Genomic DNA, 19,485 nt, shown 5'->3' with positions numbered 1-19,485 from the left:
TACAAGCTCGTAGAGCTTGTAGATCTGCTATTTTCAGCATGCAACCAAGTGTAAAATCAGCCATTATGACACCATCAAGACACCGCCAAAATACATTTTAGTCGACTAAATTCTTATGATATTTAGTCGACTAAAGCTAGACAAAAACTAAAACATTTCAGATGACTAAAATATGACTAAAACTAAATGGAATTTTATTCAAAAGACTTTGACTAAAACGGAATCAAAATTTGCTGTCAAAATCAACACTGGACACTAGTATCACTAAGTAGGGCATTAATTTACGAGAAAACCGAACAATTTGAAATATCGGAGATACAAGGTTTCTGCCCGACGACAGCGATGATGACCAGTTTTGCCAGATTCTGTGAGAGAAACAAGCAACCAGGTCTCGGAAAACCAGCCCAAAAGAAGCGACAATGGGCCACATGAGTACTTTAACATGTACATCAGCTATTTGAAAATAGCAGATCTTGCGGGGACATTATAATAAGCAGATCTGGCAACCCCCTGATGATGACGTGGAGAAGGCTGGCGAGTAGAAACGGGGGATTAAACACAGAACTGAAGAGTAGGTTTGAAATGCATGCTAATGAGCCATCAGTCTTATGTGATAAACAGCGGTATCTTTATTATGAATACTGCATACAGATTAGCCTAACACACACAAATGGTCATCAAAAAAACATACTTTTTTTAATATCTAATTCCTTTGTTCAAAAACTACTTACCAAAAATACCTTCAATATGAAGAGCGTATTTTTATTGTATTATCTTTTTTTTCTTTTTCTTGAGAGGACAAAACCGGTGGTTTTATTTTTTAATATACCACTTTAAACATATGATACAGGGTCTTTTTGCTTTTTTTTCTCTTTCTCTCAATGGCTTCCTGTAACTTTTTTTTTTTTTAAACTCTGCCATACATTTTCTGGTGTAAAAAAAAAACACAAAAAAAAACAAGAAACATAAATCTCTCAAAACTATTATTAATAATTACTTTGTGAAAATCTTCCATATTGTGCCTAATACAGTGTCTTAAGGAGGAGGCGGGGCCATCGTTCACCTGAGGTTGCACTATGACTAGGGATGCAACGATACGGAAATTGTGGCCCGATGTTTAAAATGACAATTTTGTCCGACAGCCGATATAGCGATGTTAATCGGTCAATGTCAACTTAAAGGAGTATCTCGCCCGACGTTATTCTTACCTTTATCATGACGTTATGATTGGTGAGTGGTACAGTACAGAAATTCCGTAACTCCATAACAGATCCGCCACAGTTAACCCATTAAGACCTGGAACGCATCTGTGTCACTTTAGATTTCTTTGGATATTCAAAAATAGCAGATCTACAAGCTCATAGCGCGGCACCGAGTGCCGCGCTATGAGCTTGTAGATCTGCTATTTTTGAAAATTCTTGAAAACATTTTTTTTTTTTTTTTACGGTCGGGGGTTTTTAACTGTAGCGGATCTGTTATGGAGTTATGGAATTTCTGTACTGTACCACTCGTCCTATAGGATGTCATAACGTCATAATAAACGTAGGAATAACGTTGGGGGGCGAAATTCACCTTTAAATATCGGTGCTCGGGTGGCACACAGTGTTGCCAGATTCTGGGAGAGAAACAAGCAACCAGGTCTAGGAAAACCAGCCCAAAAGATGCGACTATGGGCTACACACGAGCACTTTTAACATATACATCAGCTATTTGAAAATAGCAGATCTACAAGCTCACGACGCGTCGCGTCGTGACGCGTTGTGAGCTTGTAGATCGGCTATTTTCAAATACAATATTGCGGGGAAATTATAATAAGCAGAACTGGCAACCCTGGTGGCACAGCCTTTTATTGCATGTATTCCTACAGGCTGGGGGCGGGGAGCGTTGGGTCGGAGGGGTAGGACGAAGGGACGAAAGCTCCACGTCTTCCCGGTGGGGGCTCCTCACTGGCAGGTGAGTCAGTGGGATACGACAATTGGGGGAGAAAAAAGGGGTAAAAAAAGTATAGGTGCATCCCTAATTATGACGCAACAGTGAACGCTTTAAGTGCAACCCGGAATGGAAGCTTCTAGTAGAATGGGGGGTGAATTTAATTTCTGTTCCAACGATTAACATTTTCGGATATAACTACTAACGTTTATGGCAGTGATGAGTCAGCAATAATGTAACATTGTCATTTTTTTTTTACAGAACATTATAATGGAACAAACACTTTGAGATACTGAAACCGGTCCAAGCTCAGAAAATGACATTTAGGATCCACAGAGTAAAAAAAACAACAGAAAAAACAACATTATTATCCTGTCAAAAGATGTGCGCAGGTTAGCATGTCAAAAAGAAATGCGTTGCTCTTTTTGAATTTGTGTTTTTAGTCTGCCGTTTATCTTCAACAGGCACTTTGTCAGAACAAGAGGAGAAATTCGCCTTCCACACGCACACCTTTATACTTAAAAGTCGTACGCCGGTGTCTCTGGCAGAAAAATAGCCGATCTACAAGCTCACAAGCTTATAGGTCTGCTATTTTCGGCATAGATGTTAACGAGTCATCGCTGCTGTTTTGGGTTGATATGATGTTAAAACAATGCAAAGACGTAAATAAGCATTAGGCAGAGGACAAATGCAAACACATTTCTCTGACAGTTTGACAAAAGGCCTGATCAAAGACAAATAACGGACCCCAAAAATGGCTAGTCACCTCTTTTAAAAAGGTACTTATTTTTTCTTTCTTTTTTGTTTTCTTTAAGAGATTCAACTGAACAAGCCATGACGGCTTTTATACTTTTATAAAACAGGCATTTTTACGTTAAGTCCACGAGTATGACTGAATGGCACTCAAACATTAAGACTACGAAAAAGGACTAAGAAACAGATTTAAAAAAATAAACAGGTTCAGTCAAAATATTAACATAATAACATACAACGAGACCAGATGTTTTGTGAAGACCAAAAAACAAAACAAAAAACAAAAGAAAAATAACTGAACAGTGTTCTCTGGTCTCTGGTGTGTCCACTCGCTCGCTCGCTCGCTCGCTCAGTGTTCTGGGAACGAGCTGTTTTTTTTCTTCCGCCGGCGGGGGGGGAAACGACAGGCATCGTGGGAACGAACAGCTGTCACACCCTCCTCGTCCTCGTCTGAGAGGGAACGCAGGCAGCAAAACGAGTCACCGTGGACTACAATCCCCAGGCTTCATGAAAACTACAAAAACAAAAAAAGTGCTGATATGTCTCAGGTGGTCCTCTCTCCCTCCCTCCCTCCCTCCCAGCAAGGGGGGGGGGGGCACTTGCCTGCCTGCCTGGAGCCAAACTAAACCAATCCCAGGGGGATAGATGCGGGAGAATGAACGGGAATGAGTCAAGACGGCTCCCTCGCTTAAAAATGTCTGTGATTTATGGCCACCATCACACCTGAGTTAAAGAAGAGGTAAAAGTTTGAATCCGAAGGGAAGGAAGGAAGGAGGGAATCAATTCCAAGTAGAAAGTTCTTGATTTTTGTTATTCGTCCTTAGAATGGAATGGCAAAAAAAATGTTAATCCAAAATGGATTTCGATCACAAGAAGACACCTAAGGTGAACGCGATGAATGACACAGTCCTCAGCAAAACAAGAGTCTGATCTTCACGATACTTTATTCCGTCTGCCTTAAGACAAATCCGTCTCGGAGAGACGGATTTGTCTCAAGGCAGACGGAATAAAGTAAAACCTTGAACCTTTGATCAGTGTTGTTGAAGAGAGAGAGAGAGAGAGAGAGAGAGGGGGGTTTGGAACGGGATAACACAAATATCGGAGAAAACGCACATTTTTACATTCAATCTTCTGATTGGCGTCACGTTTCGATTGATTGATTGTACAGTAGGACAATCACACCGTCTGGGGTGACCGGCAAACGTGACAAAAGCCCCTCCCCCGGGAGGATACGGCGCCGTCACATGCCCGCCCGTCTCACACCGACAAACTCCATCCCAACAAAAATGGCTTGTCTCGACGTTATGACAGTAACACGTCTTGTCATTGTCCTGTTATGTGTCACATCATAAAGTGTTGCTATCTATCGTCCTGCGTTTCATTTGATTCGGAGTTTCTTGTGCAAAAAAAACTTGACCCTCTGCCTCTTTGCGAGGCCGAAGGCCGACAGCTTGGACGCTAAGCTTCATATCTCTTTACGAAGCTGACAAAGCTGTTGATCATTGTGGTACTTCTTTGCAGTTAGCAAATACCGGGGCATCAGGCTGGATTATAAGAAGCAATTGGAACTGGAACTATTCCTAAATATATCGGTGACACCCTTGTCAACCCCTTTTCTCAAATTCCTAGCCCAGACAGGTTTTTTTCCTACAAAAGGTCCTTTTTCCAGAAGTAGCACAAGACGAATACAGATATCCTACTCTGTATCGGTAAACTCTGTTCCATCATCGTCATGGCAGAAACATAAGATGATTTGTGTCTCCTTTTTGGGCGAAGGTGAAAGCGTCCTCATATTACCGGTCAATCACCCCCCAAACTCCCCTATTTCTTCATCGCGGCTTCTAACGTTACAGAAGCTGTTGGCAGCGGTATATCGATCAGCCCTCCCCCCTCCTCTGGGGGGGTTAGGAAGGTTCATTGGAGGTCCGTGGAAAACAGTTCAATCTGAGCAAAACAGCAAGCACCGTCGCTGTGTTAGTCTCCCCAAACAAGGAGACTAGTAGCAGTCTGTAATAATAATAATAATAATAACAATAAAAAAAGAGCAAGGGGATTAAACATCCCCATCTTGTGCTGGGAAGGTCGCCTAAATAAAAAACAGCGAAAACTGGATGTTCCGGATTGCTTCTCGGTCAGGAACTCTGCCAACCCCCCCTACACCCCCCCCCATACACCCCACACCGTCCATCCATGCATATTTTAAAAAGTGGGTCATGGGTGCCTGTTGCATTTTGTGCGTTGGGTGTACTGTTGGTGCAGTAGCCTGCGGTCCGTGGCTCTGCCCTGTTTGAACGAGTTTGTTTGTTGTTTGTTCTCTGGAAGGAGGAGGAAGAGGGTCAGCGCCAGGTGTTGTACCAGCCTGGAGGTTGGTTGTGTGTGTGTGTTTTTTTAGAAGGGCATGGTGGTGCTGTTGGCACCTCTGCTGCCTGTGGTCAGACTGTGGGCGCTGGTCAGGATCTTCCTCTGGTGACCGGCCAGGGTGATGCCAACGTGCAACAGGTCCCTGAGAGAGAGAGAGAGAGAGAGAGAGAGGACGTACCAAAAACTATTAGACAATAGTGAAATGCACAACAGGAAGGCAGTGTTGATTTCGTCGACTAAAACTATGACGAAAAATGTCTGTCGACTACCTTTTATCACTTACGAAAACGAAATATAAACTAAGCTATGATGACTAAAACTGAGACTAAATATACTGTCAATTTCGTCAACAAATAAAAACTAGACTAAAATGTTTGGGAGGGGCTAGTGGAGAAGAGATCCAATAGAACTAAGACAAGTCATCATGGATGTGTGCTGGCGTCACAGACGGAAAAATCGCAGATCTACAGTACAAGCTCACTGCGACGCTAAGCAGCTAAGTGAAAATCATCCATTTCGATGGCATCACAGCCTCCAAAAATGTATTTTAGTCGACTGAATCAACTGTAGATTTAGTCCACTATTATCTTATGATATTTAGTCGACTAAAACTAGACTAACAGTACAACATTTCAGATGACTAAAATATGACTAAAACTAAATGGTATTTTATTCAAAAGACTATGACTAAAACTTAACTAAATCAAAATTTGCTGTCCAAATCAACACTGTTCAGTAGTTGGAGTTGGCTAGACCGGCGACCGCAGTCTCGCATCTCATAAGCAAATTATAATAAAATATTCGATAATACAGATTGGTTAAAATACCGTTTTCATTCATTCAAACAAGTAGCTTACAGTGGATCGTAGTGTTAAATAAACACTGTTTAATTAACTTATTAAGACCTGAAGCCGATTATATGTCGGTTGTTAGGATTTAGAAATGTCTTCTAAATCCTAACAGATTTTCTTTTTCAAACCTATGTTTGTATGTCAGTGGTTCTCAAACCTTTTCATGTCAAGGACCCCCACAATTTTATTTGTAAAAATTGTAAAAATGTATTTGTTACATATGTTGTTCTAGGGACCCCCCAGAAGCAAAGATTTGAGTTACATTTTTTATTTTCACTTTAAAAAATATATATATATTCAATGATTTGCACACATTTTCACGATTTTTCAAAAATTGCAGATCTACGCTATGAGCTTGTATATCTGCTATTCTTAAATAGCCCAAAGTATAACATAATGGTTAAAGTGGTTACAGATGCGTTTCCGGTTTTAACAGGTTACCAATGAGCACTTTGTACTGTTGCAGTGTGAGAAGTGGTTAACCCATTAAGACCTGGAACTGTGTCATTTTTAGACTTGAGCTAAAAAGCATTATTTTACACTTTGGGCTATTCAAAAATAGCAGATCTACAAGCTCATAGCGCGGCACCGAGTGCCGCGCTACGAGCTTGTAGATCTGCTATTTTTGAGAAAACGTGAAAATGTGTGCAAATCTTTGAATATATATATTTTTAAAGCGAACATTTTTAACTCAAATCTTTGCTTCTGGGGGTCCCTGGAACAAAATATTTTGATGGGGGTCCGCGGCCAAATACATATAATTTTGGGGGTCCTTGACATGAAAAAGATTGAGCACCACTGATATAGAAACATACGTTTTTCAGAAAACTGTTCGGCTTCAGGTCTCAATGGGTTAAGTAAGGATATGAACCAACGTACTCGGTGGTCAGCTGGGCCAACTGCTCCACGGAGGTGAAGCCCGCCTGGAGGAAGTTCTCCTCATAGCGCTCCATCTTGATGGCCCTAAGCCACTCCCCCAGGGAGGAGCATGTGGAGAGAGACAGGGGAACGCGCTGGTCCAGCAGGGGGTAGGAGGGCCTGGAGGAAGGGGACAGAGAAAACGCAATGTCACCAAAAACATACACACTACACACACTGACATACAGGGTGTCATTCAGACACACAGGGTGTCATTCAGACACACAGGGTGTCATTCAGACACACAGGGTGTCATTCACAGACACAACCCCCCCGGCCAGTGGACATTCCTGTGTACAAGGAGAGGTTGGACGCCAAGTGTGAATGATTGACAGGGTTAAAACCCGGGGAATGTCTTTATGCTGGGGATGAGTCAGGGCTATTTGTCACAGCACCAGTGTTGATTTCGTCGAACTGCTGCTGGAGGTGCCGGCAACACCCACGAAAAAAAACAGGAGTGATCGGGCCTTTGCAGTGGCTTCCCCCAGGTTCTGGAATATTTTGCCCTTACACATCAAAGCGGCCCAGTCGCTAGCTACCTTTAAATCTCTACTAAAGACTCATTTTTTTCTCCCTGGCCTTCAGTGATAGCTGATGTAACCCTGTCTCTCCATTGACTGGTGCTAATGTTGGTTTTGTTTTTATTTGCACTTAATTTTTGTATGCTACGTCTGTTTACATTGCATTGTTTGCTCTTTGTTGTATGTTTTTACTTGTACAGCACTTTGTTTGATTCTGTCATGTGAAATGTGCTATATAAATAAACTTTGATTTGATTTGATTTGATTTGACTAAAACTATGACGAAAAATGTTGGTCGACTACCTTTTTTCGCCGATGAAAACTAGATAAAAACAAAATATAAACTAAGCTATGATGACTAAAACTAAGACTAAATATATTCACAATTTCGTCAACAAATAAAAACTAGATGTTAGTGAGGGACTAGTGGAGAAGAGATCCAGTAAGAACTAAGACAAGTCATCATGGGTGCGCGCCGGTGTCACGGACCGAAAATAGCTGATCTACAAGCTCACAACGTGTCGCAGCGCGACACGTTGTGAGCTTGTAGATCGTCTATTTTCAGGATGCAGCTAAGTGAAAATCATTTCTATGTCATCACGCCCCGCTAAATGTAATCACGGCCTGGACTAAATCAACTGTAGATTTAGTCGACTAAAATCTTATGATATTCAGTCGACTAAAACTAGACTAAAAGTAAACATTTCAGGTGACTAAAATATAACAGAATTTTATTCAAAAGACTGACTAAAACGCAATAAAAAATAAACACTGAACACTGTACTCTTACCCTAAAAAGAAAAACCCTACTTCTCGATTATTCTCTCAATCACAAAAGCAATCGATAGGATCATCATTAACGCAATAATCGACTAATTGCAGCCCCTAGGCAAGAGAAAACGCAACGTCACCGAAAACATACCTCACCCTGCCCCCCCCCGCAGTGACCTTCCTGTTGTACAGGGAGAGGAAGGTAAGACGCTGTGTGTGTGTGTGCGTGCATGCGTGCGTGCATGTGTGTGTGCATGTGAATGATTGACATTCTTAAAAACAAGGGAATGTCTTCATGCTGCTATAGTGGAAGTGAGCGGTCAGCAGGTGGAGGGGAAACCGGCCCGGTGAGGGTCCTGTCACCTCACCACAGGGGGGTCGGTGAGCGGTTAGGGGGACAAGAGAGCCCGGTCAACAGGAGGGCTAATGGACGCCCATTGATTGACAACGCGGAAGGGCCTTGGAGGGACGTTTTTCACTCACCGTCACGTCCGCTCCACCGAGCTGTCCGGATAAATTATCACTCCAGGGGTAGTGGAGATACTTCAATATTTAGTGGTTTAAGCGTTAGCCACATACTCAATGTTTTTACTTAAGTAAAAGTATCAATACTGCAATGTAGAAATACTCTGTTACGAGTAAATGTCCAGAATAAAAAAATGTAGTTAAATACAAAAGTATTGCTAAGTATTGCTATTGCGAAAAGTAAAAGTACTCATTATGCAGAATGTCCCATTTCACAATGTTCAAAAATGTTTTTAAAATGTTTTGAAACTAGCCGATCTACAAGCTCACAATGCATCGCATCGCGACACATTGTGAGCTTGTAGATCTGCTATTTTCAAATGGCCGAAATATATATATACGTTTGAAGTGGATAGTGTGTTTTGTAATTAACGATCAAACAAACTAACTAGTCACTAAAGTTTTCAAATAATTGTAGTGGAGTTAAAGTACAATATTTGCCTCTGAGACGTAGTGGAGAAGAAGTATTGAAAATTGGAAATACTAAAGTAAAGTAAAAAATAGCACAACATTGTACTCAAGAACAGTGCTTGAGTACATGTACTTAGTTACTTTACACCACTGGCGTTATAGCCTTTTCCACACAAAGGGTTAGCCTTCTCGACACGACTCCTCTATAAATTATCACTCTAGCGCAGCGGAGATACTGTCATATTTAGCGGTTTAAGGGTTAGCCTTTTTTCCACACAGGTCCTAGTGGAGACACTTCAATATTTAGTGGTTAGGGTGTTGGCCTTTTCCACAAAACTACTCCCGGGGAACGCAGCGGGGAAAGTACAGAAGTTCAACAAGGCATGCGGCTAAAAAGTTAAGACTGTCATTGCACCGCCATGACATTTTGTCTTTCTGTCACCACGTACACGACACCAAACGTACCACGCAGTATATAAATCACGCTTTTGTGCCTATAACCCATTAAGACCTGGGACGCAGCTGTGTCACTTTTTGATTTGAGCTAAAAAAAAATGCATTATTTTACACTTTGGCTATTCAAAAATAGCAGATCTACAAGCTCATAGCGCGGCACCGAGTGCCGCGCTATGAGCTTGTAGATCTGCTATCTTTTTTTTAAATCGAGAAAATGTGTGCAAATTAATATATTTATATTCTTTTAAAGCGAACATTTTTAACTCAAATCCTTGCTTCTGGGGGGGTCCCTGGAACAAAACATTTTGAGATGGGGGGTCAGCGGCAAAATACATATCATTTTGGGGGTCCTTGACATGAGAAAGTTTGAGCACCACTGATATAGAAACGTACGTTTTTCAGAAAACTGTTAGGATTTATAGGAGTCATTTGCAGAATCGGCTTCAGGTCCAAATGGGATAAATGAGCTTGTTCTTATTCCTATTATTCTATATATACTCTGCAACATAAAATGACAACTAATGACACACATTTGCATAATGCGGTCTAATTTGCATTTGTATCATTGCAGTTCTACTGGAGTGCTGCTCAACCTTTTTATTTCCAAGGACGTCCGGTTTGATGTTATGCGTATAACTCTGAGAGTGTACGAATGGAACACAATGGACCCGTGTGTAGCCTCTGTTTTAATTTCTTCTTTTTTTATTTTACATAATGTGAGTAATCATCGGTAGTCTGTCAGTCATTTAGGATTTTGGGTGTGATTTTTATTGTAACGTCCGCTTATGTTTTGGGGATTTTGTGTAACTTATTGTCCACCTCTTGGCCCGTTCATTCTTGTAAACGAGACCTTACGTCCCAATATTTTTACTGGTTAAATAAAGGTGTATATATCGTCTCTGTCGGGGGGAAACGTCCGAAACAGTTACTTTTCAGGATTTAACCCATTAACACATTCACTGCCTGAATTATTTTCACTGCCTATTATTATTCTTGCCAGAGATTTTTCAATGAAAAAAAAAAAGTACTCAGGAGCCGAGATACAGAATTTTAAAGTTTTAAGTTAACAAGGAAGTGGATAGGAGTCTAGATCTTCGAAAAATCATATCTCCTTGGTCTTTGGGTCAAATTTAAAAAATGAGTTAACTCGTTCTTGGCAATCAAGTGATGAAAAACTAAAAACGAGTTAACTTGATTTAGGCAATCAATGTGTTAAGACCTGAGGCGATTCTTAAAAATGTTTTCTAAATCCTAACAGTTTTTTGAAAAAAAATCTATAAAAATCTTTTTTTCAAGATTTTTCAAAAATAGCATATCTACAAGCTCATAGCGCGGCACTCGGTGCCGCGCTATGAGCTTGTATATCTGCTATTTTTGAATAGCCAAATAAATCTAAAGTAACACAGATGCGTTCCAGGTCTTAATGGGTCTTTAAATTAAAAAAATGGCAACAATTGCAGATCTACAAGTTGTGTGACGATGTAGTGTGATCAAGTAGGGGCATTAATTTACGAAGAAAAACACAAAACGTTAGAATATGGAGATAACAGAATTCTGCTCGACGATAATATCTCTCACGTTTTCTTAAAGAGACAGGCTCACACACACACACACTCACCCTGCTCCTTCCTGGGCCACTATCTTCAGGGAGGCGGGGTTTCGGATCAGCTTGTCCAGGGCGCTGACGATGTCGGCGAAGCGCGGGCGCGCCGAGCGCTCCTTCTGCCAGCAGTCCAGCATCAGCTGGTGCAGGTGGGTGGGGCAGTCTGGAGGAGGGGGCAGCCGGTAGTCCTGCTCGATGGCGTTGATCACCTGACCCGTCCCAAAGGTCACAAAATGATTAGTTGAAAGTCACCAAAGTACAAACCACATGCACATCCATCTATCTTCAAAACTGGCCTGAAAAACCATCTATCAGGAGACCACAAGGGGAGGTCAATGTAAATTCACTGCCACCGTTTTTCCTTTTCCTTATATTTGTTGATGACATGTATTATTGTGTTAGTTTGTTATATTATGCTATGTTGATGAATTGAATACATAGGACCACAACTTTTTTAGCCATTCTTTTTTTAGTTCTCCTTTTAGACATAATGTCTTACTGCAGGGGTCTTCATCAGGGGGTCCGGGACTCCTAGGGGGTCCTCAGAGTTACTACAGGGGGTCCGCCAAATGTTTGTGTGATATGATTTCTTTTTTCGCATTAACCACTTGATAGCATCCCTATTCTGAGGAGAACTTTAGCCAAACATACAACGCCTCGCGCTGCGAGGCGTTGTGAGCTTGTAGATCGGCTATTTTTGGCTAAGAGGTATAGGTGTAGAGGGAAAAAAGAGCAGACCAAGTAAAATAAAAAGGTTAATCTGAAACACAATGTTATACAATATAGAGGGGGTCCCTGCTTCATCTCTCTCTCAGCTAGGGGGTCCTTGGCCTGAAAAGGTTGAAGACCCCTGTCTTACTGTACAACATGCTGTTTACAATTCTGACTAATAAAGTATTCAAACAAAACAAACTGAAGATAGATGTCTAGCAAAGAGTTTTTCCTAGGATTTTGTTGTGGAATTTCTGGATCTATCAGCAATCGATAAGGCACATAGAGGTCGATCACAATATTCCAGGTGGTGATGATTAATGCTTTATGTTACATGATACGATGGTCAGAAGTACATTAACACTCATGTCAGTGGTACGGTAGTTCTGCCTGGAGCACAGGGCAGAGATCATAGTTATACTGTAGCCGCCTGAAGCACAAACTGAACCATGACAAGACAGGCTGTACCAAAACAATAACTATTAGGCCTAGTGGAGACATTTAGGAGTATTATAAGTCAGGGGTCTTCAACGTTTTCAGGCCAAGGACCCCCTAGCTGAGAGAGAGGTGAAGCAGGGACCCCCTACTCTATATTGTATAAAATCGTGTTTCAGATTAAAGTTTTTTTTTTACTTAGCCTGCTATTTTTTCCCTCTACACCCATAGCCTCTTTGCAAAAAATAGCCGATCTACAAGCTCTCAACGCCTCGCAGCGCGAGGCGTTGAGAGCTTGTAGATCTGCTATTTTCGGCTAATGTTCGCCTCAGAAAAGGAATTCTAAGGTTCAAGTGGTTAATGTAAAAAAACGAAATCCTATCACACAAAGATTTGGCGGACCCCCTATAGTAGCTCAGAGGACCCCCTAGGGGTCCCGGACCCCCTGTTGAAGACCCCTGTTATAAGTTATACTTGTAGAAGTATTATAAGTGATGGTAAAATATAAAGGTTAGATGTAAGCAGCCATATAATTTCTTCCTCAATTTCATAAAACTTTGACACAGTAACGGCGTTGAAACATTAAAATGTCACATTTAGATAATACGGCAAGCAATAATATACTTAAAGTGTATATAGCTTGTTACATTTTCTGTACATAACCAATGCATGCTGGCTGAATGATGACTCATGAATCATGATATTTAGCTCACTTTCCCCTGAGAGAAAGTGCTCAGGGAAAAAAAACAAAAAAAACAAACACGTATTGCTCAATTTCCATCTGTCAGGAAGGTACACGGTGCGGGTCGTGTAACCGCTTGGTTCTTCTGAGATATTCGAGTACATTTGCATTCCGCCTGCAAGAACGTACCAGAACACGGGGCGGCTCAGCACATGAAGGCTGACCTTTAACAAAAAGAGCTCCCAAACAAACGCAGACTGTACTAACAAGAAATACATTTGGTTTCAAAAAGAAACTTAAGGAAGCAATAATCAGAAAGGAAATTAGATCAGATTAGGTTATTATTTTTGGTATTTTCGGACAGACAAACCTGTTTTGTTTTGTTTTGAATTATTTTCTTTATTGTTAATATAAATGCTGTTCTCTAAGTTTGTGTTTTTGTTCACAACAGAGGCAAATATTGTCCTTTTTACTCCACTATTATTATTTGAAAACTTAAGTTACTAGTTACTTTGCAGATATACATTATTACATTATAAAACATACAGTAACCACTTTAGCCCTATTTTATACCTAGGCTATTTGAAAATAGCCGATCTACAAGCTCACAACGCGTCGCATCGCGACGCGTTGTGAGCTTGTAGATCTGCTATTTTCAAGCATTTTAGTACTCTTACCTTTGGTACTCTAAGTACATTTTGATGCCAATACTTTCGTACTTTTACTCAAGTAACATTTTTGAACACAGGCCTTTTTACTTGTAACAGAGTATTTTTTAATATTGTGGTATTGGTACTTTTACTTAAGTAAAAATATCTGAGTACTCCTTCCACCACTGGACAAGACGTGTATATATATATATATATAAACTCACATCCTGGTTGCTCATGTCCCAGTACGGCCGCTCGCCGAACGACATGACCTCCCACATCACGATGCCGTAGCTCCACGCGTCCGACGCAGACGTAAACTTCCTGAAGGCGATGGCCTCCGGCGCCGTCCAGCGGATGGGGATCTTACCTCCCTGGATGGACGAGGAAAAAAGAGAGGTACAACATGAGGGAAACGATTAAAAACCACACAGAGATGCTGCCATATTCCCTACAAAATACAGGACGTTTTGGATTGGTTAAAATATCAGACCTGACTTGCACTAGACCCAGCGGTTCTCTGGGTTCTCTTCCCAAAGTCTGCCAAAGATGACTTTCACGATTTTTTGTGTTTTTTGACATGTACTGACTGCCATGCAGCCTTATTCTGTTTTTAGAGAATGTGTATTCCTCACTGAAAACCTTTAGTTTGTTTTTACAGCTATTACCTGCAAATGAAAGACATGGTTATAATACTAGACGGGCATTAAAGTGGTCACTTTACTTTATCTCTGCCCAGAATCAATGCACTTAAGAAAACAGTAATGTACAGAGCCATGGCATACTGGAATGTGCTCCCCCAATATTTGACTCTAACAAGAAATACATTTGGTTTAAAAAATAAACTTAAGGAAGCAATAATAAGAAAGGAAATTAGATTAGGTTATTATTTTTGATATTTTCGGACAGACAAACCTGTTTCGTTGTTTTTAATTAAAATTTGTATTCTTAATATAAATGCTGTTCTCTAAGTTTGTGTTTGTGTTCACTAACATTGATTATGTTGTACTGCATTTTATGATTTGTATTGTGATGATTTTGCCTGGACCCCAGGAAGAATAGTCTCCACTAAGGTGCAGACTAATGGGGATCCTTAATAAACAAACAAACAAACAAACAATACTGGTCTATAGAGCTTAGAGATTGTTTTTTTTCTGGGTCGCAAATCCAAAGTCACAAATGGTCTCTGTCGGGTGGAAACCTCATAATGTCCAAAAACAGTAACTTTTCAGGATTCTTTGTGCCACGTTTCGAGCTCGCGGATCTTCTTCTTTTATTAAAATACCAGCTAAATTACTCAAATAAAGCGTCACAATCATTTTAACTCCTTTATCCATATTTTATACTTTGGCTATGAGCTTGTACATCTGCTATTTTTGAAAATGTATTCAAATCTTTGAATGTTTTTTTTAAAAGGCGAACATTTTTAACACAAATCTTTGCTTCTGGGTGGCCCCTGGCACAACACATTTTCAGGTGGGGGTCCGCGGCCACATACAGTACATATCAATTTGGGGGTCCTTGGCACGAAAATCTTTGAGAACCACTGATCTAGAATTATGGAGATAAAAGGTTTCTGCCCGACAACAGCAAAACTAAATCAGTCCTCTCTGTCTCGTTTCTTACCAGAGAGCTGGTGTAGGTGGAGATAAGAGGTTTTGTGTCTTACCAGAGAGCTGGTGTAGGTGGAGATAAGAGGTTTTGTGTCTTACCAGAGAGCTGGTGTAGGTGGATATAAGGGGTTTCGTGTCTTACCAGAGAGCTGGTGTAGGTGGAGATAAGGGGTTTTCAGTGTCTTACCAGAGAGCTGGTGTAAGTGGAGATAAGGGGTTTTCAGTGTCTTACCAGAGAGCTGGTGTAAGTGGAGATAAGGGGTTTTCAGTGTCTTACCAGAGAGCTGGTGTAGGTGGAGATAAGGGGTTTTGTGTTCTTACCAGAGAGCTGGTGTAGGTGGAGATAAGGGGTTTCGTGTCTTACCAGAGAGCTGGTGTAGGTGGAGATAAGGGGTTTTGTGTTCTTACCAGAGAGCTGGTGTAGGTGGAGATAAGGGGTTTCGTGTCTTACCAGAGAGCTGGTGTAGGTGGGGTCGGAGGAGTTCTCCTGGAGGAACCGCGACAGGCCGAAGTCGGACACCTTGCACACCAGGTTGCTGTTGATGAGGATGTTGCGGGCGGCCAGGTCCCTGTGGACGTAGCTCATCTCTGACAGGTACTTCATGCCCGAGGCGATGCCACGCAACATGCCCACCAGCTGGATGGGGGTGAACTGACTGTCGTTGAGCTGTGGAAGACAGAGAGAGAGAGAGAAAACAACAAAACCCTTCAGTTAGAGACGGTCTCGGTGTGAAAATAATAAAAACGTGTTCTTTGTATGGATTTGTATATGTGGGTTGTTGTTGGTGTTCTGTCTGTGAGATGAATAGTAATGAGCAGCTGCTCCGCGTCCAGGTAAGTGTGTGTGTGTGTGTGTGTGTGTGTGTGTGTGTGTGTGTGTGTGTGTGTGTGTGTGTGTGTGTGTGTGTGTGTGTGTGTGTGTGTGTGTGTGTGTGTGTGTGTGTGTGTGTGTGTGTGTGTGTGTGTGTGTGTGTTTGTGTGTGTGCCTTCACACCCATACAACAGGTTTCGGGGAGAACGAGAGAATGGGCCGTGGAGAATAGAGAGGGCAGAGCCAGGGAGAATTAAATGAGAAAACAAATCACACAGAGAGTGAGAGAGAGAGAGAGAGAGAGAGAGAGAGAGAGAGAGAGAGAGAGAGAGAGAGAGAGTGTCACGTATAGTATGCGTGCGCAAACACAAAGAGAAAACATTTATCTGAGTGAGGTCGAGAAAACAGATAAAAGGAGAATAATGTTTTGTAAGATTTTATAGTAGAGTATGGAGCGTCACAAAGCTTTGAATAGTTAAAGAGAGTGATGTAGTTAGTAATAAGGATGACAAAAGGAAACTAGGATAGTTAAAGAGAGTGATGTAGTTAGTAATAAGGATGACTAGGAGAAACTATGATAGTTAAAGAGAGTGATGTAGTAATAAGGATGACTAGGAGAAACTATGATAGTTAAAGAGAGTGATGTAGTAATAAGGATGACTAGGGGAAACTAGGATCGTTACAGAGAGTGATGTAGTTAGTAATAAGGATGACTAGGAGAAACTAGGATAGTTAAAGAGAGTGATGTAGTAATAAGGATGACAAAGGGAAACTAGGATCGTTAAAGAGAGTGATGTAGTTAGTAATAAGGATGACTAGGGGAAACTAGGATAGTTAAAGAGAGTGATGTAGTAATAAGGATGACTAGGGGAAACTATGGATAGTTAAAGAGACTGATACAGTTAGTAATAAGGATGACAAAGGGAAACTAGGATAGTTAAAGAGAGTGATGTAATAATAAGGATGACTAGGGGAAACTAGGATGGTTAAAGAGAGTGATGTAGTAATAAGGATGACTAGGGGAAACTAGGATGGTTAAAGAGAGTGATGTAGTAATAAGGATGACTAGGGGAAACTAGGATGGTTAAAGAGAGTGATGTAGTAATAATGATGACTAGGGGAAACTAGGATGGTTAAAGAGAGTGATGTAGTAATAATGATGACTAGGGGAAACTAGGATAGTTAAAGAGAGTGACGTAGTAATAAGGACGACTAGGGGAACTAGGATAGTTAACGAGAGTGATGCAAAGGATGACTAGGGGAAACTAGGACAGTTAAAGTGTAAAGGATGACTAGGGGAAACTAGGATAGTTAAGATGTAAAAGACGACAGCACAAGGGTAATGAGGGTAGCTGTGACCTCTGCTCTGCAGGATGTGATAAGAATGAACATCTCTGATGATTAATTCTACAGTACATTAGCATTAATTGTCTTCTATTGGAATTTTGCTAATATTTCACAATGCGTGAAGCGAATAAAATCTGAGTTTAAGCAACACATTATCACCAATAAAGAATGCTATATCGAACGCTATGGACCATGACAATGCTTTCATTGTGTATTCATTATTGTGTGCCAATCAAGTAACAAGGAATTGAGTGTGTAACAGAGGGTGTCTAGACTTGTTGAAACTACGACGAATGGGTGCGTTTTAACGCTATGAGCTTGTAGATCTGCTATTTTCTTTAAATTGTGAACATTTGTGCAAATCTTTGAATGTATATATATTTTTTAAGCTAACATTTTTAACTCAAATCTTTGCTTCAAGGAGGTCCCTGGAACAACATATTTTGAGATGGGGGGCCGCGGCCAAATACATATCATTTTGGAGGTCCTTGACATGAAAGAGTTTGAGAACCACTGATTATAGAAACATAAGCTTTTAAAAAAAACTCTTAGGGTTTAGAAGACATCTGTATAATCCCCAGAAGCAAAGATTTGAGTTACAAATGTTCACTTTATTCGTGTTTTTTCAAAAAATAGCCAAAGTATAAAATAATGGTTAAAGTGGTTAAAATCTAAAATGACACATGCTTTCCCAGTCTTTACACTAAAAACAGGAAGCCAGTAGCCATACTATGACTAGCACTCACTCCTATATTATAGGAGTGAGTCAGGAGTGACAATAGCCCCGTCTGTGACCTCACTCATCGCTGTAGCAGCAGACTTATTCACATAGCATTACCCATGCAGGATCTGGGGTGCCGGGGGAGTAACACTGGAAGTATCTTGACCTATTTTCCAACCATCGTATCACAAAAACCTCATATGTCCAAAAACTTTTCAGAACTCAAATTCAAAAACAGCAGTGGTGGAAAAAGTACTCAAATGTTTGACTTAAGTAAAAGTATCAATACTGCAATGTAGAAATAATCTGTTACAAGTAAAAGTCAGGAATTCAAAATTGACTTGAGTAAAAGTACACAAGTATTGGTATCAACATGTACTTAAAGTTAATGTACACAATGTACTTAAAACATTTCAAGTTTTCAAATGTATAAAAAATCTTCTGAAAATAGCAGATCTACAAGCTCACAATGCGTCGCGATGCGACGCATTGTGAGCTTGTAGATCGGCTATTTTCAAATGGACAAAATGTGTATAGGGCTGTGGAGTAAAAGTACAATATTTGGATCCAAGATGTAGTGGAGTATTGGAAATACTCCAGTAAAGTAAAAAATACCTCAAAATTGTACTTAAGTACAGTACTTGAGTACATGTACTAGTTACTTTACACCACTGAAAAACAGCAAATGTAGTACTTTTTGAGTGACGCTGTAGTATGAGCAAGTAGGTCATTAATTTATGAAAAAACACAACAAGTTTAAATACATTGGCTGCAAAAACGCAGATCTGCGTTCTATTGAATAGAACGCATTGGCTGCCAAAGACGCAGATCTGAGTTTTATTGAAAAAAATAAATAATTTGACCCAAAGACCAAGGAGATATGATTTTTCGAAGATTTAGACTCCCATCCACTTCCTTGTTAACTTAAAACTAAAAAATTCTGTATCTCGGCTCCTGAGTACTTTAGTTTTTTCATTGAAAAATCTCTGGCAGTCTACTGCAAAAAATCTGAAATAATTGGCAGCCAATGTGTTAAAATATGGAGATATGAGGTTTCTGCCCGACAACGACTAAATGTGAAGGTTCTGACAGGTTCCTATAGGGATTGTAGTAAAAACAAAGGTACGGTCGTTAAATGATATTCCTCTGTGTTGAAACAGCAATATAAACACACAGGAGCCAGTTCCTCATCAGCCATCAGACTGTCCAGACCCCAGCGGTGAAGAACAAATTAAATTAATTTTAATTTGATTTTAAAAAGCCACACAGAGAGAGAGGCTGATGAGTATCTGTGGAAAGAGTCTGGATTGCTGGTCGTAAAAAATAGAAGTGGCAAAGGACAGGATCAGACCTTATGAGCCATGACTTTGATTCTTTGATTGATAGATTGATTGATTGATTGAATAAAGCACCGAA

At 40.5% G+C, this 19,485-nt stretch overlaps 1 protein-coding gene across 1 annotated transcript in view; it reads right to left on the bottom strand.

The window, feature by feature from the left end:
* Positions 1–1,804: 1,804 nt before the first annotated feature.
* LOC311057743 (ephrin type-B receptor 4a-like) overlaps positions 1,805–19,485 on the bottom strand; it is a 101,714-nt gene continuing 84,033 nt past the window's right edge. The window contains exons 15-19 of the mRNA XM_084074789.1: positions 15,642–15,857; positions 13,802–13,951; positions 11,115–11,308; positions 6,774–6,932; positions 1,805–5,185 (exon numbers count right to left, since the gene is read on the bottom strand). Coding sequence (XP_083930915.1) covers positions 5,071–5,185; positions 6,774–6,932; positions 11,115–11,308; positions 13,802–13,951; positions 15,642–15,857 — 834 coding nt within the window. The 3' untranslated portion in view covers positions 1,805–5,070. The remainder of the gene's footprint in view (positions 5,186–6,773; positions 6,933–11,114; positions 11,309–13,801; positions 13,952–15,641; positions 15,858–19,485) is intronic.

This window comes from Gymnoscopelus microlampas, assembly GCF_963454915.1.
Source record: "Gymnoscopelus microlampas genome assembly, chromosome: 12".
Taxonomy (NCBI): domain Eukaryota; kingdom Metazoa; phylum Chordata; class Actinopteri; order Myctophiformes; family Myctophidae; genus Gymnoscopelus; species Gymnoscopelus microlampas.
The sequence above is the reverse complement of the archived record's forward strand: the minus strand, read 5'-3'. Positions and strand labels throughout refer to the sequence as shown.